General features: G+C 42.7%; 1 protein-coding gene across 4 annotated transcripts in view; it reads left to right on the plus strand.

Moving 5' to 3' along the window:
• The window catches only part of SORCS1 (sortilin related VPS10 domain containing receptor 1), a 573,760-nt gene that overhangs the window by 513,300 nt on the left and 32,914 nt on the right, over positions 1–27,546 (plus strand). For all 4 annotated transcript variants that reach the window (XM_065894238.1, XM_065894235.1, XM_065894236.1 and 1 more), the window contains exons 19-22: positions 2,424–2,610; positions 10,405–10,538; positions 19,239–19,362; positions 25,824–25,936. In XM_065894238.1, coding sequence (XP_065750310.1) covers positions 2,424–2,610; positions 10,405–10,538; positions 19,239–19,362; positions 25,824–25,936 — 558 coding nt within the window. The remainder of the gene's footprint in view (positions 1–2,423; positions 2,611–10,404; positions 10,539–19,238; positions 19,363–25,823; positions 25,937–27,546) is intronic.

The raw sequence follows: 27,546 nt of genomic DNA on the forward strand, positions 1-27,546 counted from the left end.
CTCACATTTGATTGGGGGATTTCATGTCTTTACCCACTGGGGCTCTCAGATGTGTGGTAAACCTGATATACATATATCTGTATATCTATATCTCCATCCCTGTACCTGACCTAATATTCTAAAAGCCTGGCTCCTCCACTCTATTGGCAGCCCTACTGATGCACTAGTCCAAATGCCGTGAGACTCCCTCCTTTCACCTGTGATGTACACAGAGAACATTGTCCACCGTGGAGAATTAGGAATGCTATCAGGCCAACAGACAGTGGACATCCAGACAGAACTTGGGAGGAGTTTCAAGTAACTGACAAGAGGTCTAAGTCCAGGGCCACACAAGGAGAGTGGTGAATACCAGACAGAAAGAGCAACGCAAGGTAGACTCAAGCAGTAGCAGCCAAAGCTGTACTTTCCCCAGTAACGGGGGTAGTAGCTGCTCTCTCTCTGTGGAGGCCGAAGTAGAATCAGCTGAGAGGCTAATCTCCCTTCTTTCTTCTTGCAAATGGTGACCCTACCTGATGTCCACTCTGTCTCTGCAAAGAACCCTATACCTCTCTTTCCCTCTCTGTCTGTCTCTCAACCTCTTTCTCAGAAACTATAGTGCTTGTTTCATTCCATAGATAACCTGGTTAATTAAGCCTAGCGACTCCTGGTATTTCCCTGAGACACTTGTCCCAAATAACGTGAGTAGATTTTAAGGTGGGTTCTTCCTCCATGCCCAAACCCAGGATTCTCTGGCAGCAACTCTGTTGAAAATACAGAAAACATGGGAGGAAACTGACCAAAAACAGAAGGAGAAATTGATCAGTCCAATCTGTTGTCCAAATGAAGGACAAGTCAGCAAGAATGGCTGACATGTATATTTATTAGTAAAGGGAATTCAGGTAATTGCACAATGTCTGGGCTTGTGGATATTTGTTTCATAATTTTGAATGGAGTTTCTTTTTCCCACCCTAGGGGAGAATTTTTGCCCAAGTCCTTACTGAAGGTTAGCTGCTGTGTACCCCCTCACACAATGCTTGGCTGGGCACAGATCAGAAGAGTAGGTCACATAGATTCCTAAGATTTGAATTGCTTTTCCTTTCCCTATGAATTAATCTTTTAAATGTCAGCATTTTAAACTTGCCCTTTTCACAAAATATGATACCATATGAACCTTACTTAATTGAAAATACATTTCTCTTTCAAAGGTTTTTTGTTTTCTTTCCCACCCCCAAAATGGGAAAAGCTAACAAAACAAGCAAAGAAACTTGTTAAAGGAGGGGCTGTCTGTGAGGGATGCTGGGTTTTTCTAAGAAACTATTCCTTAAGAATCTCAACTAATTCCACAGGCTATTTTTTTTTTTTTTTTACAGGTTTGGGATTTTATAAAGCAGACTTTATCTTCTCCTGCTCACTAGTGGGAAGTTTAGAATCATATGATTCCAGTCCAGCTTTAGAAGGGATATAGCAAGTCTTTTACAGCTGCATTGTTTTTACAGTCATTCATTTTGGTATCGAATTTTACAGATGACTGATTACTCACATGTCTTCTATAACAACCTTTGAGTTAAGATGGTAAGACATTAATATGCCCATTTCACAGATTAGGTAACTGAGACCAAAGGAGACTGAATGACTTGCATGAAGTCATCCAGCCCGTTAATGGGACAACAGGATTAGAGCTGGGAGGAGCTGTCAATGCTTTACTCACCTATAGTGAATGAAACCCAAGTCCAGAACGATGAGTTCAAATCCCAAGACTGCTGCTAACTAGCTGTGGTAACCCTGAGCAAATGGTTAAAACTTTCTTCACTTCAGCTTCCTCATCTGTAAAATGAACAAACATTGCCCACTTTTCTCTAGACTGAGATCCTGTGAAGAAGAAAATGAGATCATTTTGATAGTACAAAATGCTGAAATGTAAACAAGATAACCATCATTATCTTAAACAATAATAGGGCTGAGTCCAATGTCATATCATGTGTAAGGCAAGGTGTCTCCTGTCCTTCCTCCAGCACAGTTAGGGAACCAGATATAAAGAAGGGGATTTGGGGGTCCAGGACACATGGGAAGTGGTCCTTGATTATGTCAGGGAGGCTGAAGTTTTTAAACTGTGTATGTAAGTCTTGTATTCATGTGTATGATCAGACTGTAAACAAAGCCTTCAGAGAAACTGAGTATCAAATTGGAGCTGATAATCAAACACTTAATTTTCCAAATCTTGAAACTTTTGGGAGTTGGTGCCCTTCAGATTTGGAGAGCATCCATCTTAGTAAACTCCCGTCTGCCAAGGAATGTCACAGGGATCCTGTCACACAGACAGATGCTCCCAGCTATAGGAGGGAACCAGGGCTGCCTTTTGAGCCCGGGGCTCACACAAGCCCCAACCCCTGGAGAAGCAGCAGCGAAGCACCTCCGACTCCCCTTCTTCTGATGTTGTCTTTCAGGGTGACGTCCAGAGGACATTCATCCAAGTGGACTTCGGGGATGGCATCGCAGTGTCTTATGTCAACCTCAGCTCCATGGAGGATGGGATCAAACACGTCTATCACAATGTGGGCATTTTCCGAGTGACCGTGCAGGTGGACAACAGTCTGGGGTCTGACAGCGCCGTCCTGTACTTACATGTAACTTGTATGTTATTACTGTTGTTGGTTTATGACATATTTTAGATATTGTGTCCTTTTAAAGATTTAATCCAAAATTCCTTATCTAGAAGAAGCTCACTAGTCACCTTTTAGCAGGAGGGGAGAGGAGAGTGAGAGAACCAAGTGGGGAGAAAGCAAGAAGAAACCAGGGTTTAGTTTTGAGTGAACTGGACTCTGGTTTGCTTCACATTGTTCTCTTGCACTGACTCTGCCTCTTCCAAATGCTTCTGAGAGACGATACCTGTGTCTGTGCTGGGCCTGAGCAGCTTGCTGGGCTGGTTGATTGAATATGAATTTGTTGGTGGGGGGGGGCATTCTTTGGGGTTCTTTTTTTTTTGGTCGGAAATGTTTGAGAACAATCCCCATTAGCACAAGTAATGGAATTTCTCCCCGTCTGATTTTTTTTTTCTCTTCCCATGTTATATCTCATTATTAATAATTCTTTTAGACTTTTGTTCCTTTTTTAAAAAAAGAATATGTTTCCTGGACTTTGATCTGTGATGATTTGGTCCTAGAAGGTGGCATAGAGGGAAAGAGGGTAAATAATGTTAAGGAAGCTACATTTAGAAATAGTTTCAAAAAGTATTAAAGCTTTTCCCCCATTGAGGAGTTCAAAGGTGTCCTAATGAGACAATGATATCTCCTAAGCTGTGTTTGGTAAAAATGTTTGCCATGAGTGCCTCTTATGCTTGGTGTATATGGGTGTCCCCAGACAGGCATAGGACTTGTTTAGATTGCTGGATAAATGGCTTACTTTTAAATGAAAGCTAGCCCCTTTATAGGAATGGTCATGTTCAGATTCCAAGTTCTAGGCCAGGAGTATTAAGGCTAGGCAGTATTCCATGCCTCTCACCTGACTTTTGTGCATTGAACCAAACTGAGCACAGAAAGTACCAAGTAGAATCTCTTTTGTTAAGCTGCTGTGATCCAGTGGGTGGATAAGACTATTTGGGTGTCCCCAAGAGATTGTTCCTTACTGAGATTTCCTGCCCTGTCAGTCATTCTTGATCCTTATCTCCTGTACACTCAGGACCCAAGTGCTTCAAAGAAACACACCCATCCTTCTTTGAGTTTAAACAGAGTTCTGCAAGATTCCCACTATGGGAACCCCACATCCCCCTTTTCAGCTAACGTTTGTTAAGCTCTTACTGTGTGCCAGGCTTTGTGCTAAACATGTTCTTTATGTATATGATCTTCCTTTTCAAAACAACCCTATGAAGTAGGCACTATTAGAAACACTAACTTACAAAGAACAGTGAGGTTCAGAAAGCTTAAACCACCCATTTGAAGTTGCACACCTACTGTCTGGCAGAGCCAGGCTTCAGACTCAGGTCTCCCTGTCTCCAGAATCCCAGCACTTGGCCACTAGGTTATTATCAGTGCCTGTGCTGGCTTGGGGTTAGAGGATCCAAGTCTCCATCAGCCCTTACTCGCCTCCACATCTTTGCACATCATCCCAAAGGAATGTGAACATTTAGGTTAGAGGCAGTGTACTGGCTGTACAGCTACATGAGTTCCAGACGCATTTCCCAGGCTCTCTTCCGGCTGACTGCCGCTTTTCAGCTGTCCTAGATAGACTTCCCGGAGTTGCCTCTTACTAAAAGATAATCCCTCCCTATATATCAGTATCTACAAGGACAAAAGTGATAATATCCCAAGACTAATCCTAAAATATTTAAAAACTACGTCGCAAACCTTGGTTATTAGTAACAGAAATAAATGGCAACATCAATGGCAGTACATTTGCCGAGAATGGCTGCCTACCTGGCAGCTTATCATTCTGCACAGCTTATTCTATAAGGCGGGTTTTTGTAAAAGATCTACTCTCCTGAAGAATTACAGTTATTATATTCCACATCCCATATAGGTATTAAGCATCCCTGGACTCTAAGCATGTGTCAATACTGATTTAAAATTCAGCAGCAGCTTTTGGTCTCAGTTTCTCGGGGTTTCCCATAGAGTCATCCATAGTTCCCCCTCCTGGTTGCCCTGTGGACTCTTCTTCACCTTACAAATAATCATATCCCATGAGGGAAACTTGCCTATCCTGGTTCTCTTGTGGGCTCACTGAATCCTGGGAAGGAAAACAGCACAGAGTTTGCCCCTGCTTCAGATTAAGGGTTACTGAAGCCATGACTTCTGAAAGAAACGAGCTGCTTTGTACACTTGCAATTCTTTTCATCTCATTAGCCTGATTGAACGGCTTAAGTGATTTGACCTTAACCTCAGTAGCAGGTGATTTGTATTGGAAAGTTTCGTGTTCTGATTTTAATTTTGTCAGACTCCTCTTGGGTTAAGCGGTTGGATAAGCAGGCCTCATATCGTGGGACCCCTTTCTAAGCCTGGTCTTGGGGACAAGAATTAGCTTTTTATACTAACTACATGAAAGCAGGATTATTTTTAAAGTTTTCATTAATTCACATACATATAAAGGCCTTGGCATGAGCAGTGCCAGCAAGTTCTGACATGTTTGCTAGGGCTTCTCTCCTGAAGGGCCCATCGTGCTTTACCGTGCATATGAACTTCTGTGCTTATTCTCACACGTCTACCATGATGGGCAACATTTGGCCTTCCTTTCATCTGGGGAAAGCAAGGATTAGAGAAGTACTATGATTTGACACTATTTTACACTAAGAGGAAGTCATGGTAAAATCCTAATTGACTTACATTCCCCCTGCTCTCAAATACGGAGAGTAACATGGCAATTTTTAGTGCCATGGTGGCAGGATAGTGAAGGGATATATGGCTTTGTAGGAAGAACAAAAAGGAGCACTGGACTGAATTGGGAGTTGTTAGGTCCAGATGCTGGCCTGAATTCCTAGCTGAGTTACTGCATTTTTCTGAAACTAGTTTTTCTCCTCCATCATGTGAGGAATGCATGTCTTGTTTCTCAAAGGTTCTATCAAGCAACTCATGCTGTGCCCTGTCAACTGGCCAAGCTTGATTTTCCATCATCACGACGCAGCCTGTGCATTTGTATTTAGTGGGTTCTGAGCAGCAACTCAGCTCAAGCTCAACTTACCAAAGCCAGCCCTCTGCCCCTCTCATCCAACCCCCCTCCCCCTACCCAGGGCTCTTCCAGAAAACCCCACGGCCTGTCTTGAACACATACTTCCTCCACTTCCCAGTTCAAAAAGGTGCTTTGATTCTAAATCAGAAGTTCTTAAATACTGGTTTGCAAAGGTCATCGGAAGCAAATGGAGATGATGTTCCTGCTGTAATGTTTCCAGGATGGGGAGGCTCTCTCGGGGCAGCTGAGTAATCTCTTGTAGCCTGACAGTTGAGAATTCCTTGAGGAATATTCACTGTGCTCTGCTAGTTTGCAAACTAATTAGACACAGGGTGCAGCCAGGGTTGCCTTCAAGTGGATGGAACAGAGAATTTAAAGGACATGCAGATTTCTGCTCAGAAATCTGCCCTATCTCAGCCAGTCTTGCAGGAAAAAAAAAAAAAAAATCTCTGAAGATTGTGCAAACTTGCAGAATAGGAGGCGATGAAAAAGATGAGGTGGATTTTCCGATACTTCCCGAACCTCTCTTCTCCACTACCCCGTTACATAGGAGCCCTTTGCAGATGTCTTTCTGTCCCCATCTTAGGGTAAGGTGATCAGTGTCTTGAAAACCTCTGTAGCTTTGTAACTATTCACATGATGATTATATTGGCCAGTGAATGTCAGACCTGGGTTTTGTAAAATGTGGTTAATGAGCCACCTGCCCCAGAATTACATGGTAAAAATACAGTGTCCTGGGCCCCTTTCCAGACCTATTGAATTAGAATTTCTGACGGTGTGACATCATAATCTGCCTTGAACAGATGAGCGTGATTCTCATGCCCACTGAAGTTTGAGGGACTCTGTTGTAGGGTCTCATCTTCACACTTTGAATTTCTTTTATTTCTTCTGGTAGATTTTTTTTAACCTTTCAGACAAACAGCAATATGATACATGCACAATATTTAATTAGATGGTCAGAGGAGGTCTTCAGAACAAATGCCAGAGGCAGGTCGCTGATCAGCACGCACAGAGACACACACACACACACACACACACACACACACACACACACACACACACACACACAGTGTTCAGTCACACAAACAGCACTTGTCCCCTGCAGCACAGGAAGACCAAGCAAGAGAAGGGGAACAATTCACACAAGTAATTTCTCCCCTTCTCTCAGCCGCCTTGCGAAGATTCATAAAGAGTAATGCAGCGCCCCCTGCTGTCCGTTTTGCTCATTAAAGGCACCTGTCCGAAGAAGCAGTACCTGCAAGCTTGTTCCACTCTCAGCTGAGTGCGGCCAGCCAGCTAGGGGCCTCCAGGGGCTGGAGTTTCACTTCGAAGGGTCTATTAGGGCAGATCACACCCTCTGTGCAGAAAAGCAAGGCTTGAAAGATAGGCTTTGGGGCAACAGGAACCAGGTATATTGAACACACAAAAAGTACATGAGCCCAAGAGGACTTGGCAATCTGAAAGCGAAATTCCACACATTTGTATGAATGGATGATGAATATGCATGTAAGAAGGAACTTATATAAACACACACGGACATTCTTCAGGGCCTAAAGTGATCTGCTGAGTGTCCTGAACACCTGTTAGATCTCATTGGCTTCGGCTCCTTCCCTCCATCTCTTTACTGCTGCTATTCCCTGCCATCTTGGCACCTGACAAGGCCCTCTTCCTCAAGGCCTTTGCCCCACACTCACCCTGGAGCTTCTGCAGTAGATACACGGTGCACTTCTGCACGTTATTCAGGTCGCTGCTCAAATGTCCTTGCTTCCAAGAGACTTTGCTTGACCAGCCTATCAAAATTAGCAGGCTCTCAGCCACCCCCTCTCCTTGCAGGCACTGCCTCTCTTAATGATACATAAGCTCCACCAAGGGCAAGGTGTCCCAGCACCGAGAATCATGCCCAACACGTAATAGCACTCAAAAACTACTGAGTGAAGGAGTGGCCATACTTCAGGAACAAGACTCAACTTTTGTCATTAACAGGACACACAGACATCATCCTTTGACCTTTGGACTTTAAAAGAAAAATTGTTGGATGCTCATATGTGAGAGACCAAGATGAACCCTTTTAGGATGGAACTGGCATGTCTCCCAGAGCTTATCTAGTTCTTGCATCCTAGCTGATCCATGTAACTCTAACGGGGGAGTCAGGAGGAGTGTCACAGAGGAGGGGGCCCTGGAACTGAGATTTGGAGATGACAGGTGCCATAAGAAAGGCATGTAAGCAAAGTCCTCGGGTGGGACAGGGCACCTGCTGGAGCACATCATGTGATGGGGGAGGGACAGCAAGAGCCACGCAGTAAACAAGAGCCTGTGTAGCGAGCATTGCCCAATGCCTGCAACATGTCTAAGTCACCAGGAAGTAGTGACTCTTAATAGCTATTTTGTTAACATGGGTCTTCTCGAGCATTTGTCCGCTGGCCCAGGCTCTGAACTTGAACTGCTTTGGTTCACACCCTGGAATTGAGGAAGGTCACCTTCCTCTGTCCATCTCTGCATGGAGCTAACGGTAGTGCCCACTTCATAAGGTTGTTGTGAAGATTAAATGAGAACAAGAAGTCATTCACAGACTATGTGGCACACGGTCATTGGTCCGTAAACGATGCCCTTTTATTATCTCATTGAACCATTCTGACTTATGATCAACTACTTCTTATCATATGGCTTATAAACCAGAAAATCAATTCTACTCTGTTTGCTGGTCACCAAGCCTCTAATCTATAAAGAAAGAAAAACATGAACAAAAGCAGAAATAGGAAAGTATATGTTTCTGTTCACTTACACTGCCAATGTTCCAGTACCTGCTGCGTCTCAAGAACTGTGCACATCCTTACACATAAAGATAAATATGAAGGACTCTCGCCCTCCAAAAGTTTGCAGCCTGTGTTCTCTGTATCACAAATTTTAGATCTGTACGTGTTAGCTCTCATTATTATTATAATTAGGTAATGGGAATTTTCATCTTGATCAAGTGAGTAGCATGGCTTTCTAGAAAAATCACTCTCACAACAATTTGAAGGGTGAGAAGGTACATAGTCATCGCTATACATTGTATGAATGTATATATTATATATATATATATATACACGTTATACAGAATGAAGTTATGCAAACACACATATACATATTTCAGGGCCAACAAGGCCAACGTGCTCTATGTCCTGAATACCCCTGAGATCGCATCTGCTTCCACTCTTTTTCTCCATTTATTTCTCTATTTCTTGCTATTCTTTAAACATGGAGAGCCGCCTCCTCCTCAAGGTCTTTGTACTTGCTCTGCCCTCGCCCTGGAGCATATATTTTATTCTAAGCGATGGGGCCACCTGGCACTTGGTCCTACTTATGTATTATGGAGGGAGGCAGGCGTTGAATGCATAGAGCAGGAGGATGGATTAGAGTGGGGAAAGGTTAGAGGCTGGAAAACCTGTAGGAGAGTTTGTACCAGTCCACGTGAGACAGGTGTTTAGTGTATGAACCAGGGCAGGGTGAGAACAGCTCTACCTGAGAGAGAATTTATGAAACCAAATCAATGGTTTCCTCAGTGGATATGGATGGCAAAGAAACAAGGAATTGGGATTGACTGTCTGCTTCTGGGTTGTTCCCCTGGATAAACATTGGTCATTCATCAAGACTGGAGAATACAGACTGGGGGGAAACAGTGGATTTCTAGGGAACCTTTGGCTGCTAATTGAGTCTGGAGTCAAGAAGGTGGTTTTGGAGCCCTAAGCATATAGTTCGCAGTTTAAGGTCAGGGTGTGGATGGTATTACTCAGCAGAAGAGTAGATGGAGGGAGAGAAAGGCCAAAGACAGTACCCTAGGAGACACATTAAATGGTCAAGCAGAAGAGGAGGAAGTAATTAAACCAGGTGCAAAGGCCTGAGGTACCACATCCTTCTCCACCTCATGGGATAAAGATGGGGATGATGGATTTTTGTCATGTTCACCTCAAAAGAAAATGCATTTTGTCTGGTAAAAGTAACTCAAAGAGAAGGTCAGGGGTCATAGGATAGGTCTCTAGGGAGGGGATATTTGTATCTTTGTGGGTTTGTACATCTGATGAAGGTTTACGGTCTAATGGGCCTCCATAGGTAGAACCATCCTCTCTTTCAGCTGAGCGCATCCTGAGAACCTGAGGACCACAGAGCTCTCTCTGTCCCCTCGTGCCTGCCTTTGTCCTGGACAAGCTCAACTCAATACCACGCTTACCTAACCGGGTGGTTTTACACACATTCACACAAACACACACTCACAGTTACATACAAACATGCACATTTACAAACACTCACACACACATTTAAAATCCAGTAAAGAATAATTACATGTAGAATGGTTTGGGGATTTGTATAAGAAACACCACCAACCCATAACCCCCATCCCATGTGGATTCTCGGAGGTTTTCACAATCCTGGTTTACCACCGAGAATATAACTTCCTGGAAACACTTTGCATCTCCCTGTGAAATCTCATGTTATACCTGTTCCTTTAAGGACTTCTTCAATTACTTGTAAGTTTTTAAGCTTGTACACGTAAATAACTCAAGTTTTAGGCCTGGAAGAAAGATTGGTAAATGGAAAATGTTGAGACACAACTGTTCACAATATATCCTTTTCCCCAGAGTAGGGACAGCACCCGAGCACTTCCTTCAGGGAACCCGACTGATGGTTGGGAGGCTTCCAGAAGGAATGCGTATTCTCTTCATATCAGGGAAGGCAGGTGAAGCAGAGAGAGCTCTTCCCTCTCCAAGCCTCCTCTCTCCTCTTGTGCCTCAGGTCCCCTGGAGCATGTACACCTGTCTCTTCCCTTCGTCACCACGAAGAACAAAGAGGTCAACGCGACTGCTGTGTTGTGGCCCAGCCAAGTGGGCACGCTCACTTACGTGTGGTGGTACGGAAATAACACCGAGGTGGGTCGGCCTTCCACGCGGGCTTTGTGCGGCTCCACGCAAACTGGCCAAAGTGCAAAAGGGAAAGAAAGTCATGGCTTATGTGACTCAAGAGACTAGAGGTTGTCGCAGCTCCGGGGACGGTGGGCTCCGAGTGCCCCAGTCATCTCCTCAGTCTCTGTCTCTCTCACCACTGTGCCCCCACCTCTTTTTTTTTTTTAAATTTCTTTCGGAGTATAGTAGATTTACAATGTTGTATTAGTTTCAGGTGTACAGCAAAGTGAATCAGTTATACGTACGTCCACTCTTTTTTAGATTCTTTTCCCATATAGGCCATTACAGAGTATCGAGTAGAATTCCCTGTGCTATACAGTAGGTCCTTACTAGTTATCTGCTTTATATATAGTACTGTGCATGCATTACCTCTGCCTTCCTCTGAGTTAGCCTTCTCCTCCAGCTGGGCTTTGCTCTGCAGTGACCCTTAGCAGGAGCCTGAGCTTTCAGAGAAAACAAGCCGTCTTTCCCCAAAGTTCTAACAGAAGTCCCAGAACAGAGTAATGTCGGCCAGGCCTTGACCACAGTGCTGGGGACAGAAACAGAGCTGCTGAAGTCAGCCTCCCTAGATCCATCTAGACCAAGAGAAGGGAGGGAATGGCCCTCAAAAGGAAAAGAGGCCAGTGGACACTAGACAAGCAAGAGCCACAGATGTCTGTGCAACCCAGCTCCCCGCCGTGACCCCCTCACCCTGGATCAGACGCAGCCCCTTCTTTAGCTCAGCTTTCTGTTTCCCCCAAATATTCCCTGTGATCCAAAGTGGGCAGCAGTTTCAACACCAGTAGAAACCTTAGACCTCATTTACTCTGTCCTTCATTTTACAGATGAGAAAGTGAGGACAGGTGAAGTGGCTTCTTCCAATCTCATTCAGTTGCTTCACGCAGATCCAAGACCTTCTCAGCCCTGCCTAGGTTTTTCTTCCCCTCCCCCTTCATGCTCTGTTTCAGTTTGGAATTCACTCCATTCTCAGAAATTAAAATTTGCTTGCAAATGTTAGTTAAAGCAGTAGAACTCAGGCCCCGAAGCCTCCCTTCCCAGAGGGCCCTGGGACCAACTGCTCTGGACTGGAAAGCGTCATCTCCTTCCAGCAGAGCTGCTTTCACTTGTGACTTTGCTCTTCAAACGCAATGCATCTTATGTGAATACAGATATTCTTCTACTTCAGAGCTGAGTGTTGGCTTTAACTGGAGCCATAATTTTGCACAAGCCTGGGGAGGAAACCTATCCTGACACCCGACCTGCTGCATGCCTGATAGTCAAAGGAATCCCTCACCTCTACTGCTGACATAAATCAACTGAAAAGAAACTCTTTTTTATTTCTTATGAAACCATGCATGTAAATTGGGCCTAGAGTGGGCCCACTACCCATAGTAGAAGAAGAGAAATCTATTTATTTGCCTGAAAGCTAGTACTAGAAGTTGACAGTACTAAACAACTTCTTTTTTTTGGTTTTTTCTTAAGCTTTTAGAAGAAAAGCAAATTCTCAACAGATTATGTTTTAGTAGGCTTCTTTTTTTCAATTTTTAAAACATCTTTATTGGAGTATAATTGCTTTTCATTGTTGTGATAGTTGCTGCTGTATAACAAAGTGAATCAGCTATACGTATACATATATCCCCATATCCCCGCCCTCTCGCATCTCCCTCCCACCCTCCCTATCCCACCCCTCTAGGTGGTCACAAAGCACCGAGCTGATCTCCCTGTGCTATGTGGCTGCTTCCCACTAGCTATCGATTCTACATTTGGTGGTGTATATGTGTCCATGTCACTCTCTCACTTCGTCTCAGCTTACCCTTCCCCCTCCCTGTGTCCTCAAATCCATTCTCTACGTCTGCGTCTTTATTCCTGTCCTGCCTCTAGGTTCTTCAGAACCACTTTGTTTTTTTCGTTTTTTGTTTTGTTTAGATTCCATGTATATGTGTTAGCATACGGTATTTGTTTTTCTCTTTCTGACTTACTTCACACTGTATGACAGTCTCTAGGTCCATCCACCTCACTACACATAACTCAATTTCATTTCCTTTTATGGCTGAGTAATATTCCATTGTATATATGTGCCACTTCTTCTTTATCCATTCATCTGTTGATGGACACTTAGGTTGCGTCCATGTCCTGGCTATTGTAAATAGTGCTGCAGTGAACACTGTGGTACATGACTCTTTTCGAATTATGGTTTTCTCAGGGTATATGCCCAGTAGTGGGATTGCTGGGTCATATGGTAGTTCTATTTTTAGTTTTTTAAGGAACCTCCATACTATTCTCCATAGTGGCTGTATCAATTTACATTCCCACCAACAGTGCAAGAGGGTTCCCTTTTCTCCACACCCTCTTCAGCATTTATTGTTTGTAGATTTTTTGATGATGGCCATTCTAGCTGGTGTGAGGTGATACACATTGTAGTTTTGATTTGCATTTCTCTAATGATTAATGATGTTGAGCATCCTTTCATGTGTTTGTTGGCGATCTGTATATCTTCTTTGGAGAAATGTCTATTTAGGTCTTCTGCCCATTCTTGGATGTGGTACACGGGCCTCTCAGTGTTGTGGCCTCTCCCGTTGCGGAGCGCAGGCTCCAGATGCGCAGGCCCAGCGGCCATGGCTCATGGGCCCAGCTGCTCCATGGCATGTGGGATCCTCCCGGTGGGGGGCACGAATGCGTGTCCCCTGCGTCGGCAGACAGACTCTCAACCACTGCGCCACCAGGGAAGCCCTGGGTTTGTTTTTTTGAGCTGCATGAGTTGCTTGCATATTATGGAGATTAATCCTTTGTCAGTTGCTTCATTTGCAAATATTTTCTCCCATTCTGAGAGCTGTCGTTTCATCTTGTTTATGGTTTCCTTTGCTGTGCAAAAGCTTTCAAATTTCATTAGGTCCATTTTGTTTATTTTTGTTTTTATTTCCATTTCTCTACGAGGTGGGTCTAAAAGTATCTTGCTGTGATTTATGTCATAGAGTGTTCTGCCTATGTTTTCCTCTAAGAGTTTTATAGTGTCTGGCCTTACATTTAGGTCTTTAATCCATTTTGAGTTTATTTTTGTGTATGGTGTTAAGGAATGTTCTAATTTCATTCTTTAACATGTAGCTGTCCGGTTTTCCCAGCACCACTTATTTGAAGAGGCTGTCTTTTCTTCATTGTATATTCTTGCCTCCTTTATCAAAGATAAGGTGACCGTATGTGTGTGCATTTATCTCTGAGCTTTCTATCCTGTTCCATTGATCTATCTTTCTGTTTTTGTGCCAATACCATACTGTCTTGATTACTATACTATAGTATAGTCTGAAGTCAGGGAGTCTGATTCCTCCAGCTTCATTTTTTTTTATTTTTTTATTTATTTATTTTTATTTTTGGCTGTGTTGGGTCTTCGTTTCTGTGCGAGGGCTTTCTCTAGTTGCAGCAAGCGGGGCCGCTCTTCATCATGGTGTGCGGACCTCTCACTATCGTGGCCTCTCTTGTTGCGGAGCACAGGCTCCAGACGCGCAGGCTCAGTAGTTAAGGCTCACAGGCCTAGTTGATCCGCGGCATGTGGGATCTTCCCAGGCCAGGGCTCGCACCCGTGTCCCCTGCGTTGGCAGGCAGATTCTCAACTACTGCACCACCAGGGAAGACCCTCCAGCTTCATTTTTCTTTCTCAAGATTGCTTTGGTTATTCGGGCTCTTTTGTGTTTCCATACAAATTGTGAAATTTTTTGTCCTAGTTCTGTAAATAATGTCACTAGTAGTTTCATAGGGATTCCACTGAATCTGTAGATTGCTTGGGTAGTATAGTCATTTTCACAATGTTGATTCTTCCAATCCAAGAACATGGTACATCTCTCCATCTGTTCTGTCATCTATAATTTCTTTCATCAGTGTCTTACAGTTTTCTGCATACAGGTCTTTCGTCTCCTTAGGTAGGTTTATTCCTAGGTATTTTGTTCTTTTTGTTACAGTGGTAAACGGGAGTGTTTCCTTAATTTCTCTTTCAGATTTCTCATCATTAGTGTACAGGAATGCAAGAGATTTCTGTGCATTTATTTTGTATGCTGCTACTTTACCAAATTCATTGATTAGCTCTAGTAGTTTTCTGGCAGCATCTTTAGGATTCTCTATGTATAGTATCATGTCATCTGCAAACAGTGACAGTTTTATGTCTTCTTTTCTGATTTGGATTCCTTTTATTTCTTTTCTCTGATTGCTGTTGAATAATAGTGGTGAGAGTGGGCACCCTTGTCTTGTTCCTCGTCTTAGTGGAAATGTTTTCAGCTTTTCACCATTGAGAATGATGTTGGCTGTGGGTTTGTAATATATGGCCTCTATTATGTTGAGGTAAGTTCCCTCTATGCTTACTTTCTGGAGAGTTTTTATCATAAATTGGTGTTGAATTTTGTCAAAAGCTTTTTCTGCCTCTGTTGAGATGATCATATGGTTTTTATCCTTCAATTTGTTAATATGGGGTATCATATTGATTGATTTGTGTATATCGAAGATTCCTTGCATTCCTGGAATAAACCCCACTTGATCATGGTGTATGATCCTTTTAATGTGCTCTTGGATTCTGTTTGCTAGTATTTTGTTGAGAATTTTTGCATCTATGTTCATCAGTGATATTGGCCTCTATTTTCCTTTTTTGGTAACATCTTTGTTTGGTTTTGGCATCAGGGTGATGGTGGCCTTGTAGAATGAGTTTGGGAGTGTTACTCCCTCTGCTATATTTTGGAAGATTTTGAGAAGGATAGGCGTTAGCTCTTCTCTAAATGTTAGACAGAATTTGCCTGTGAATACATCTGGTCCCTGGCTTTTGATTTTTGGACGATTTTTAATCACAGTGTCAATTTCAGTGCTTGGGATTGGTCTGTTTATATTTTCTATTTCTTCCTGGCTCAGTCTCGGAAGGTTGTACTTTTCTAAGAATTGGTCCATTTCTTCCAGGTTGTCCATTTTATTGGCATAGAGTTGCTTGTAGTAATCTCTCATGATCCTTTGTTTTTCTGCAGTGTCAGTTTTTACTTCTCCTTTTTCATTTCTAATTCTATTGACTTGAGTCTTCTCCCTTTTTTTCTTGATGAGTCTGGCTAATGGTTTATTGATTTTGTTTATCTTCTCAAAGAACCAGCTTTTAGTTTAATTGATCTTTGCTATCATTTCCTTCATTGCTTTTTCATTTATTTCTGATCTGATATTTATGATTTCTTTCCTTCTGCTAACTTTGGGGTATTTTTGATATCCTTTCTCTAATTGCTTTAGGTGTAAGGTTAGGTAGTTTATTAGAAATGTTTCTTGTTTCTTGAGGTAGGCTTGTACTGCTACAAACTTCCCTCTTAGAACTGCTTTTGCTGCATCCCATAGGTTTTGGGTCATCATGTTTTCATTGTCATTTGTTTCTAGGTATTTTTTAATTTCTTCTTTGATTTCTTCAGTGCTCTCTTGGTTATTTAGTAGTTTATTGTTTAGCCTACGTGTGTTTGTACTTTTTACAGATTTTTTCCTGTAATTGATGTCTAGTCTCATAGCGTTGTGGTCAGAAAAGATACTTGATGCAATTTCAATTTTCTTAAATTTATCAAGGCTTGATTTGTGACCTGAGATATGATCTATCCTGGAGAATTTTCCATGAGCACTTGAGAAGAAAGTGTATTCTGTTGTTTTTGGATGGAATGTCCTATAAATATCAATTAAGTCCATCTTGTTTAATGTATCATTTAAAGCTTGTGTTTCCTTATTTATTTTCATTTGGATGATCTGTCCATTGGTGAAAGTGGGGTGTTAAAGTCCCCTACTATTGTTGTGTTACTGTCGATTTCCCCTTTTGTGGCTCTTAGCATTTGCCCTATATACTGGGGTGCTCCGATGTTGGGTACATAAATATTTACAATTGTTATATCTTCTTCTTGGATTGCTCCCTTGATCATTATGTCGTGTTCTTCTTTGTCTCTTGTAATAGTCTTTATTTTAAAGTCTATTTTGTCTGATGTAAGAATTGCTACTGCAGCTTTTTTTGATTTCCATTTGCATGGAATATCTTTTTCCAACCCCTCACTTTCAGTCTGTATGTGTCCCTAGGTCTGAAGTGGGTCTCTTGTGGACAGCATATATTTGGGTCCTGTTTTCGGGTCCCATTCAGCCAGTCTATGTCTTTTGGTTGGAACATTTAATCCATTTACATTTAAGGTAATTATCGATATGTATGTTCCTATAACCATTTTCTTAATTGTTTTGGGTTTGTTATTGGAGGTCTTTTCTTTCTCTTGTGTTTCCTGCCTATAGAAGTTCCTTTAGTATATGTTGTGAAGCTGGTTTGATGGTGCTGAATTCTCTTAGCTTGTGCTTGTCTGTAAAGGTTTTAATTTCTCTCTCAAATCTGAGTGACATCCTTGCTGGGTAGAGTAATGTTGTTTTTAGGTTTTTCCCTTTTATCACTTTAAATATGTCCTGCCACTCCCTTCTGGCTTGCGGAGTTTCTACTGAAAGGTCAGCTGTTAACCTTATGGTGATTCCCTTGTATGTTATATGTTGCTTTTCCCTTGCTGCTTTCAGTATTTTTTCTTTGTATTTAATTTTTGATAGTTTGATTAATATGTGTCTTGGCATGTTTCTCCTTGGATTTATCATGTATGGGACTCTTTGTACTTCCTGGACTTGATCGACTATTTCCTTTCCCATATTAGGGAAGTTTTCGACTATAATCTCTTCAAATATTTTCTCATACCCTTTTTTTCTCTTCTTCTTCTGGGACCCCTATAATTCGAATGTTGGTGCATTTAATGTTGTCCCAGAGGTCTCTGAGACTGTCCTCAATCTTTTCATTCTTTTTCTTTATTCTACTCTGCAGTAGTTATTTCCATGATTTTATCCTCCAGGTCACTTATCAGTTATTCTGCTATTGATTCCTTCTAGACAATTTTTAATTTCATTTATTGTGCTGTTCATCATTGTTTGTTTGCTCTTTAGTTCTTCTTGGTCCTTGTTAAATGTTTCTTTTATTTTCTCCATTCTTTTCCAAGATTTTGGATCATGTTTACTATCATTACTCTGACTTCTTTTTCAGGTAGACTGCCTATTTCCTCTTCATTTGTTTGTTCTAGTGGGTTTTTACTTTGCTCCTTTATCTGCTGCGTTTTTCTGTTTATTCATTTTGCTTAACTTACTGTGTTTGGGGTCTCCTTTTCTCAGGAGGCAGGTTCATTTTTCCCGTTGTTTTTGGTGTCTGCCCCCAGTGGCTAAGGTTGGTTCAGTGGGTTGTGTAGGCTTCCTGGTGGAAGGGACTGGTGCCTGTGTTGTGGTGGATGAGGCTGGATCGTGTCTTTCTGATGGGCAGGACTGCATCTGGTGGTGTGTTTTGGGGTGTCCGTGAACTTAGTATGGTTTTAGACAGCCTCTCTGCTAATGGATGGGGTTGTGTTTCTGTCTTGCTAGTTGTTTAGCATGGGGTGTACAGCACTGTAGCTTACTGGTCATTGAGTGGAGCTGGGTCTTAGCAGTGAGGCGGAGATCTCTTGGAGAACTGTTGCCAGTTGATGTTACATGGAGCCAGGAGATCTCTGGTGGTCCAGTGTCCTGAACTCGGCTCTCCCACCTCAGAGGCCCAGGCCTGACACCCGGCCAGAGCACCAAGACCCTGTCAGCCACGTGGCTCAGATTTCTAAGGGTTTTCCTTTCCTCAGACAGAAGTTTCCAACTTCTTTCAACCATATACATGGCCCCTTGAGTCACTGCTTTTTCACCACCTCTGGAGGTGGTGGGTAAGTTCACTCCAATCTTCCATCCATAGCTTGCATGTTAAGAACTTTCAGACTCTGCGCATGTGTTTTCCCCCTTGCCTATGTTCTGAAACTGCCTGGAGTTGCGTTGCATTGGACATAGAGCCCAGACTCAAGTAGAATTTTTATGCTGAGCTTTAGTCTACCCTCTGCTACACAGGGAGTTAAATGAATTTTGATTTGTAAATTAATTAAGGAAAGACAGGAATGAAATGTTTGTGGGGAGTTAGTCGAGGGAGGTCAGTAGGCTAATAATCTTTTTCCTCTAGGACCTGGTATCTAATTGCATTACAGGCACTGCTCCAGGTCTTTCTTTTTCTTTTTTGAGTCCTCAAACCACTGTCCAATTAGTACATGTTTCCATAGCAGCTCCTTCCAGGAAACTGCTTATAGGGCTTCTCAGAGGAAGCCGAGCCACACAGGGCCACACCTGTCTAACTAGTGTAGTTTGGTGTCCATAGTTGCTGTGTTCCACTGTAATTTTATATACATAGTATACCCTTTAGAGGAGCACTGGCACCTTGTAGACTTTCAGTGACTACTGCTTAAATCTGGATTAATATGAGCTCCCTCTTTAATATTGCCTCAGATTAAGGGATTTGCTTGATACAAGTAGGTTATCAACAAAGAGAGATACGTCCCACCAGCAAGCAAGACCCGTGGATCTCCCCAGCCCTGAATCAGGATGTTAGCAGAAAGGAGGTGTCAAATTCACAAAGAATGAATAGAGTTTCTTGGCATCATGTCTCTAATAGTCCCTTTCTGGCCTGAACTTGAGGTGATGGGGAGGCATAGGTGGAGTCAGTCACACGGGGATGCCCCAGAAAGAGCTTCCGCTGATTTAAAGAGCTTGTCAGTGGCTCAGAGCTGGTGCCTATCTCATCTGTAATTGAACAGCTGTCCCTTCACCCTGTGGCCTCATTTGTTTTAGCCCCTGATCACCTTGGAGGGAAGCATATCATTCAAGTTTACTTCCGAAGGGATGAACACCATCACAGTGCAAGTCTCAGCTGGGAATGCCATCCTGCAGGACACGAAGACCATCGCAGTATACGGTGAGTGGTCCATCTGCTGATCCATCACTGCCCTCATCCATCCCTCAGATGAGGTGGTTTGGTACCTTGGTGCCGGAAGCCATCCTGGCTTATGAATCTTCCCAGGGAACAGAGGGTAGTGGTTGAGAAAGAGCTGAGTCAAGTCTCATCTCCTCCTCTGGGGAAGATACGATTCACCAGCAACATAGTGGTCACAAAACCGCAAGAGGGTTTATTGCTTTTTTTTTCAAACTGGCTTTGGTGCTCATAGAACGACTGTACGCCCACCTACCTTAAGTAGAGAAGAGTGAGTTTCATTATGTGTAAGGCTGATTCATTCCATTTGGTATTTTGATGGTATTCAAAGAGCTAAAACCTATTATTAAAAAAAAAGTGGTTAATATTGAGGCTTTTATTTTTAAAGTTCAACTTCAAGAGTCTTGATCATTAAGAAGAATCTGCCAATGTCTAAATGCTCTGAAAAGCTCTTCTGCAAATACGTATCATTTATAAAACACTCTGCTAGTCTAAAAGTGAAGAAAGGGTCATAACAAGCACATGTGCATCATTGTAGACTAGATATTAGTTTGAACAAACAGCTGTACAGAACAATGTGGTAATCAATTGGGGAAATTGAATGTGGTCAAGGTGTTACGTGGAATGAAAATTTACTGAAATGGAAAGGTGGAAACCTTGGTGGAAAACAGTTTATACAAATTGATCTCATTTTGGTAATTTTTTTCTGCATGGAAAGATAGTCAGATGGATCTGCACTAAGTGCTTTAGTAGATGGTAAAAATATGAACTTTTATTGTTAATATGAAAGCGGTACTAATGCATCCCGGAAAATTAAAATTTAAAAAGCAAGAATTTAAAAGGAGATAGATAGGGAAATAAATGCTGTGCAGAGAGAGGGCAAGAGAGAGGCTCAAGGGAGGGAGGGAGGGAAGGTGAGATAGAGGTTGAGAGGGATGGAGAGACAGAGACAAAGACACACTAGCTCGTGGTCCAAACAATATCAATTGTTCCAGTTCCAGAATTAATTGATTCTGATGCAGGTTCTGTTTTTCGTTTCTCATCTTGCTAACTTGACCTTCAAATTCAGAAAGTAATTGGTAAGCAGCTTTGAATATGTCTGAGGACACTCTTCCTCTTGCATGGCTGCCTGTTAGATTATATAATGTTTCCTCCCTCTCCCCTTCCTGAAGAGACTTGATAAGCCCCAGCAGTAAGTGAAAGTAAACCAGGGCTGTGGTTTTCCTACAAGGTCCCATCAGTGAGGCGACCTCTTAGCCAGGTGGCCCTAATGGAGGAGAGCTTTTGTTTCTCTTTCCTCTCCATCTCCTTTCTATGCTCTGGAAATGCATTTAATTCTCCTAACAATCGTAGTGCAGGGTAGCCAATATTATGACTCTCATTTTTTTCAGAGAGGTAAATAACTTGCCCCAGCTAGTAAGTGGTGGAGCTGAGCTTCTAGCCCACCCCTTCTAGACCCAGGGCTCATGCTCCAAAATTACCCTACGTGATTGGCTCTCATGTCTTTTCCATCGGATGCTTTCTTTCCTCTCTCCCTCCTGGATTTCACCAGTGTCACTGATGGACACTGACCCATTAGTCCAACAGCTATCTCCTCATTAGAACCATAGACAGAACTTTAAATCTAGAAGGTCTTTGGACTTACCTAGTCCAATCCATTATTTCACAGTTAGGAAATTGTGGCCCCAAAATGGGAAACTACTGGCTTAAAGTCATTCTGCTATTCAGTAACAGATCTAATAATAATAATAATGATGATGATGGTAGTGGTAGAAATTAATGTTGATGGATCCTTTATCAGCACCTGTTCTAAGCATTTGATATATATGATCTGTTTTATTGAATCCTCTGAACAGACTTATGAGAAATATGCTATGATTATCCCTGTTATACAAGTGACAAAATATGGAGATAAGTATAATCTGAATAATCTGATAAGTATAATTCTGAATCAAGTTTCATGGAAATCTTCTATCCCTTGCTATGCTTAGTTCTTCCTCTTCCTAAAATCCTTCTAAAGGCATCATCGAGAGTGGGTCATTCTCCATCATATGGGTTCTCTTCATTAAAAAGCATTTCTTAACTAAAAGTTTGAGCAGGGAGAGTGGTCTCTCCCTCCTCTAACCAAATTCCTGAGCCATCCAACATCTTAATTCATCTTCAGTCAGGTCGGTTGTACAGAGTTTCATATATATAACTAGAAAATTCTAAGGACAGGCATGACCTATTAAAGGAAAATTGCATCACAGGGTGTTAAACAGGCAAGATTGAATTCAACAGAAACAAATGGCAGGAATAGTTTTAAACTCTGGGATAAGCTAAAGGACTCTGCGGGGAGGGGATTGTCAGTGTGGTTAAGCCACAGGTGTTTGCTAATTGGTGCTTAGGGAATTTAGGCTCCTACCCTCCCAGAGGCAGGGGTGCTATCTTTCCTTTCTTCCTTTCTATATATATATATATATATATATATATATATCTTTATTGGAGTATAATTGCTTTACAGTGTTGTGTTAGTTTCTGTAGTACAACGAAGTGAATCAGCTATACGTATACATAGATCCCCATATCCCCTCCCTCTTACGTGTCCCTCCCACCCTCCCTATCCCACCCCTCTAGGTGGTCACAAAGCATCGAGCTGATCTCCCTGTGCTATGCAGCAACTTCCCACTGGCCATCCATTTTATATTTGGTAGTGTATATAGATGTCAATGCTACTCTCTCACTTCGTCCCAGCTTCCCCTTCCCACCCTGTGTCCTCAAGTCCCTTCTCTACATCTGCATCTTTATTCCTGCCCTGTAGGAATAAAGGTTCATTAGTACTGTATTTTTAGATTCCACATATGTGCATTAGCATCCAGTATTTGTTTTTCTCTTTCTGACTCTTCACTCGGCATGACAGACTCTAGGTCCATCCACCTCATTACAAATAACTGAATTTCGTTCCTTTTTATGGCTGAGTAATATTCCACATCTTCTTTGTTGGTTCATCTGTCGATGGACATTTAGGTTGCTTCCACGTCCTGGCGATTGTAAATAGTGCTGCAATGAACATTGTGGTACATGTATCTTTTTTTTTTTTTTTGCGGTACGCGGGCCTGTCACTGTTGTGGCCTCTCCCGTTGCGGAGCACAGGCTCCAGACGCGCAGGCTCAGCGGCCATGGCTCACGGGCCCAGCCGCTCCGCGGCATGTGGGATCTTCCCGGACTGGGGCACGAACCCGTGTCCCCTGCATCAGCAGGCGGACTCTCAACCACTGCGCCACCAGGGAAGCCCCTATCTTTTAGAGTTATAGTTTTCTCAGGGTATATGCCCAGTAGTGGGATTGCTGGGTCATATGGTAGTTCTATTTTTAGTTTTTTAAGGAGTCTCCATACTGTTCTCCATAGTGGCTGAATTAATTTACATTCCCACCAACAGTGCAGGAGGGTTCCCTTTTCTCCATACCCTCTGCAGCATTTATTGTCTGTAGATTTTTTGATGATGGTCATTCTGACCAGTGTGAGGTGATACCTCATTGTGGTTTTGATTTGCATTTCTCTGATAATTAGTGATGTTGAGCATCTTTTCATGTGTTTGTTGGCAATCTGTATGTCCATTTCAGAGATGGCTTCCAGGTCCTTGAGAAAGGCATTCCTGGATTGCAGAAGATTTAAATCTCAAAGGTGCAGAGGAAGAATTTATAATTGCAAGTTTCTAAAGTAGACACTCTGAGAAAAGGGAGGTCAGAGCCTGAAGTCCCGAAGAAACCTGTCTAAAGTTTAATTAAGCTGAGGGAAAGTTAAGACCATTATGGTCAGACTGAAGGAGGTATCATATTTGGGAAGTCGACAGAGGAAAGATTGTCTGCCCAAAGCCACACAAGAGACTGGAGACAAGAAAATTTAGTTTGCATGGTTTTCCTTAATTTGCTTCAGGGCTCAGGTTTGCCTTTAAATACAAAAAATAATATGTAATCGTATAGAATTCATCTCTCAGCAGCTGCAAAAAATACATATATTACTGGTGTTTACCCTTTTCAGTCCTCCCATACGCATCCCCTATTTGTTGAATAAACTTGGGCATAACATTTCTCTGCACTGCTGTTTAGCATGCTAAGGAATTACAAAGGGAGCTGCACCATTTTTCTCATTTGTGTCTTTTTATTAAGATAAACATCTTCTTTTGAGATGAGATCTCCACAGTTTGGTTAAGAGGTTTGGGGAAAGTGAAAATGACATACACATACATCTTCAAAGTTAGGACTCAGTGGGTGATTCCTTGGGCTGCCATTTACCGTACTACTAATTCGTATGCATTTCATTCTTCTCCATCAGAACTGAAATGGGATATTCACCTAGGTGGCCAGTGACTCATAAAATAGTCAAACTTCGAGAAATACATGTTTGGAATAAGCTGGCTGCCATAAGTACAGGCCTGATCATGTAAGAGTCTTCAGTGCCTGCGCCTAATAAATCTTTAGCAGTGTTAGGAAACGCACGAGTGGGTTTTTGTGTTTCCTGAACATGTCATTGGCATTGCTGATGTTGCTAAGCCCCTCGTGAAACACCAGAACATGCCTAAAACAAGAAAGAAATGTTTGTTGAATAATAAAACGCATAAATTACAGAGAGCCTCCACTGATATTTATGCATTTATTTATTCAACAAACTTATTAATTAAATGACTCCTAGTCATTGAAGATCTAACATGAACTGGGCACTGTCCCAAAGGGCCAGGAACACAGTGTCCCCATCCTCATTGAACTAATATTCTTTTGTGGGAGACAGACAGTAAAAAAACCAAATTATTTATTTATTTGTATTTTTATTGGAGTATAGTTGATTTACAGTGTTGTGTTAGTTTCAGGTGTACAGCAAAGTGAATCAGTTTTATATATATATATATATATATATATATATATATATATATATATATATATATCTCCACTCTTTTTTAGATTCTTTTCCCATATAGGTCATTATAGAATATTGAGTAAAGTTCCCTGTGCCAGACAGTAGGTCCTTATTAGTTATCTATTGTATATATAGTAGTTTGTGTAGGTCAATCCCAGTCTCCCAATTTGTCCCTCCCCTGCTTACCCCCCAAAACAAAATAATTTTAAAGGCAAGAATAAAGAAGACAAATAGGGTCATATGGTGAAAGGTGTTAGAGTTGGTGAAAGGGAGGATACCTGAGGTTGCTGGTGGGAGGGGTTTTTCCCAGGAGAGACTGGAGGCTGAAAAGGAGCCGAGAAGGCTGTCATCTGGGACTTGGAGGTGTGCTAACATGGGAAGGAACACGGCATATTGAGGAACACAGGGAAGGACGGGGTCGTGGAGTGCAGGGCAGCCTAAGGGACATAAGACAGGAGGGAAGGTCGGCACTGGATTGTGTGAGACTATGAAGGCCATGATATGATCTGAATCTTATTCAAAATACAATGTGGAGCCTCCAGCAGATTTCAGGGGAGCGATGTGATCTGAGTATACTATGTGCTAAGACTCCCCAGGGCTGTGCTCTGAAACTCATCATCGTGCTAGGGCCAAGGCCATGCCAGCCAGCCAGTGACTGAGTGCGGCAGGAATACTAGGGCGAACCCACTCCTGGGACGTGGGGCTCCTCTGGCTGACTTTGGCTCGTGGACTTCCCATCAGCCTCGCTGAACCTTCCTCCCGCTCTTGCACTAAGTGTCATGTATGCATCACGGTCTGGCGGTGCTTCAGGCTCCTCTGACTCCCTCCCCATGTTCTCTTACAGACAAGAGAATTCTTTTATTTCTGCACAAAATCCTTGCTTTTATAATTCCATCTACTTCCTGGATGCCCAAGGTTAACTCAGGGACTACTGTGCCAACTAACAAAACCCTTGAATTAAAGACCTGAAAATTCCTTTAAATGAAACTTCCATGCCAACAGAATTTAGCAGTAGAATGACTACAATGATGGCTATAATTATGTAATCGTATAATAATTATTATGATGTAATGATAATGAAGGTATGTGCCCAACACAGCTGTACCAGAAGAAAGAAGATCAAAATATGGTGGGGGAGGTTATTCAGTCAGTAAATGCTTGAACTAGAGCTTGAATGTTGTGTGCATAGAAGGTGAGAAGGATGGGGCATTCTAGGCAAGGGGCAGTGTGTGCAAAAAGGCCCAGAGACATAAACCTGCGATGCTGTCAGGGCACTTCAGGTGTGCACAGTGTCCAGGAGTGCCGGGGCTAGAACTGGGAACAATGCACAAGGCTGTGGAGCTAAGCATGGGCCACAGACCAGGGCTTTGGTCTGGAAAAGGAGCCGAGAGGTAAGAGGGATGGGATATTGAACTTGCCTTGTAGTAAGGTCTCTCTGTTGAGTATGAAGGAAAAGGACCCTCCATTAGGGCTTTGCATAAAATATAAAGTACAACAGGCTTCTTGAGAGACCTATCTGACTTATAGTAATCCCCCTACTGTTGTATTTCCAGAGGAATTCCGATCTCTTCGCCTGTCCTTTTCTCCAAACCTGGACGACTACAACCCGGACATCCCTGAGTGGAGGAGAGACATCAGCCGAGTCATCAAAAAGTCCCTGGTGGAGGTGAGGGCAAACAGCTCCTCTGGCCCAGACCCTTTTCCTCTCTGTCTTTACCGAGCTTCATGGAGAGGGGACCCTTGCTCAAATAAATGGCAGGAAAGAGCCGGAGGCCAGGGCAAGTGGGTATCATCTGTCTGATACCTGCAAAGCTGAGCCCCATATGTGCAGACACGTTACAGGTGCTATGGGGGGAAATGAAATTGAGTAATCAGGGGGTCCTTACCCCTTGTGAAACGCTTGTTCTGCTTAGAGACGACAACCCTGGAAATATGTGATAGTCACGTGGCAGAGTTCATGATTAGCCACTGGTACATGTAAAAATCAGCTCCTGGGCATCGTACTGGCACAGCATGGATACAATTGGTAAGAGCAGCCTGGGTTCCAGCTTCACGAATGTCCAGCACAACAGCACAATGAACACTCAGCACAGGAGGGTAGTCATCTTACTATGTCCCAATTCTTTTAACGGCATTTCTCTTCCACGACAGCCCGAAGAGGAAAGTATTATTGGGAGTTCCCTGGCCGTCTGATGGTTAGGATTCAGCGCTTTCACTTACATGGCCCAGGTTCGTTTCCTGGTTGGGGAACTGAGATCCTGCAAGCCATGCAGCACGGCCAAAAAAAAAAGGGGGGGGGGGCCTAAAAGATGCTTAAAAAAAGAGAAAGTATTATTGTCTTCATTTGCAGATTAGGCAGTTGAGGTTCAGAGAAGTTAAATAACTTGTCTAAAGCCTCACAGCTAATAAGTGACAGAGCTACAAAACTGAAGTGAAGGATGTGAACCCCGTGTCTGGGTTTTCACACGTGAAGCACAGCCCCATCCAGTTCCTGGGAGAGTAACAAGGTGGTGTGGTTCATCCCTCTCCGGGCAAAGGTCACCTACAGTTTGACAGGACACCCTCTTATAGGCACATCCCCCCCTGCATACTCCACTTCCACGAACAGTCAGAGGAATGGGATATCTGCTCGCGGAGCTGCTTGGATTTGTTGCACAAACCCAGAAAATCAGAGATGACTTTTCCCTAAAGTCTATTCTTAGCGCGAAAGAAAAGTCAATTTAGGATTAGTTATACATTCTTTCCTGCACCCAGCACATGCTGTCCCATGACCCAAAGGGATAAGGAGAGACAAAGGCATTCAGGTAACCCCTGCTCAGAAAACAGATCTCGCATCCAGCCTCTTGGCAAAGAGCTGGCCTTCTCCGTATTCATACCATTATCTTTGTTGATATTTATTTAGCACTTACAATATTCCAGAAACTCTTCTCAGTGTTTTGCATTTTTAAACACATTTAATCACAAACCCCCTAGCTTATGATGTACATAGAATAATTATTCCCACTTTACAAGTGAGAAAACTGAATTTAGAGGCAGATAACTTGCCCAATGCTGTATAGTTTAAAATTAGGCTCTGGAGTCGGACCATCAAGGTTTGAATCTTGATTACCACTCCACTCTGCTGCTATCCTTTGTCTTGTTACATAGAGAGACAGGAATAATGGAATAGTGGGGTGGAGAAGAGTTATCTTCTGTGCCTCTGGGTAAATGCCATCTCACCTTTATCTTTCTTAATGACTCTCAGCATCCATGATGTTATCGGTGGCTAAACATTAT

This window comes from Phocoena phocoena, chromosome 16, assembly GCF_963924675.1.
Source record: "Phocoena phocoena chromosome 16, mPhoPho1.1, whole genome shotgun sequence".
NCBI lineage: Eukaryota > Metazoa > Chordata > Mammalia > Artiodactyla > Phocoenidae > Phocoena > Phocoena phocoena.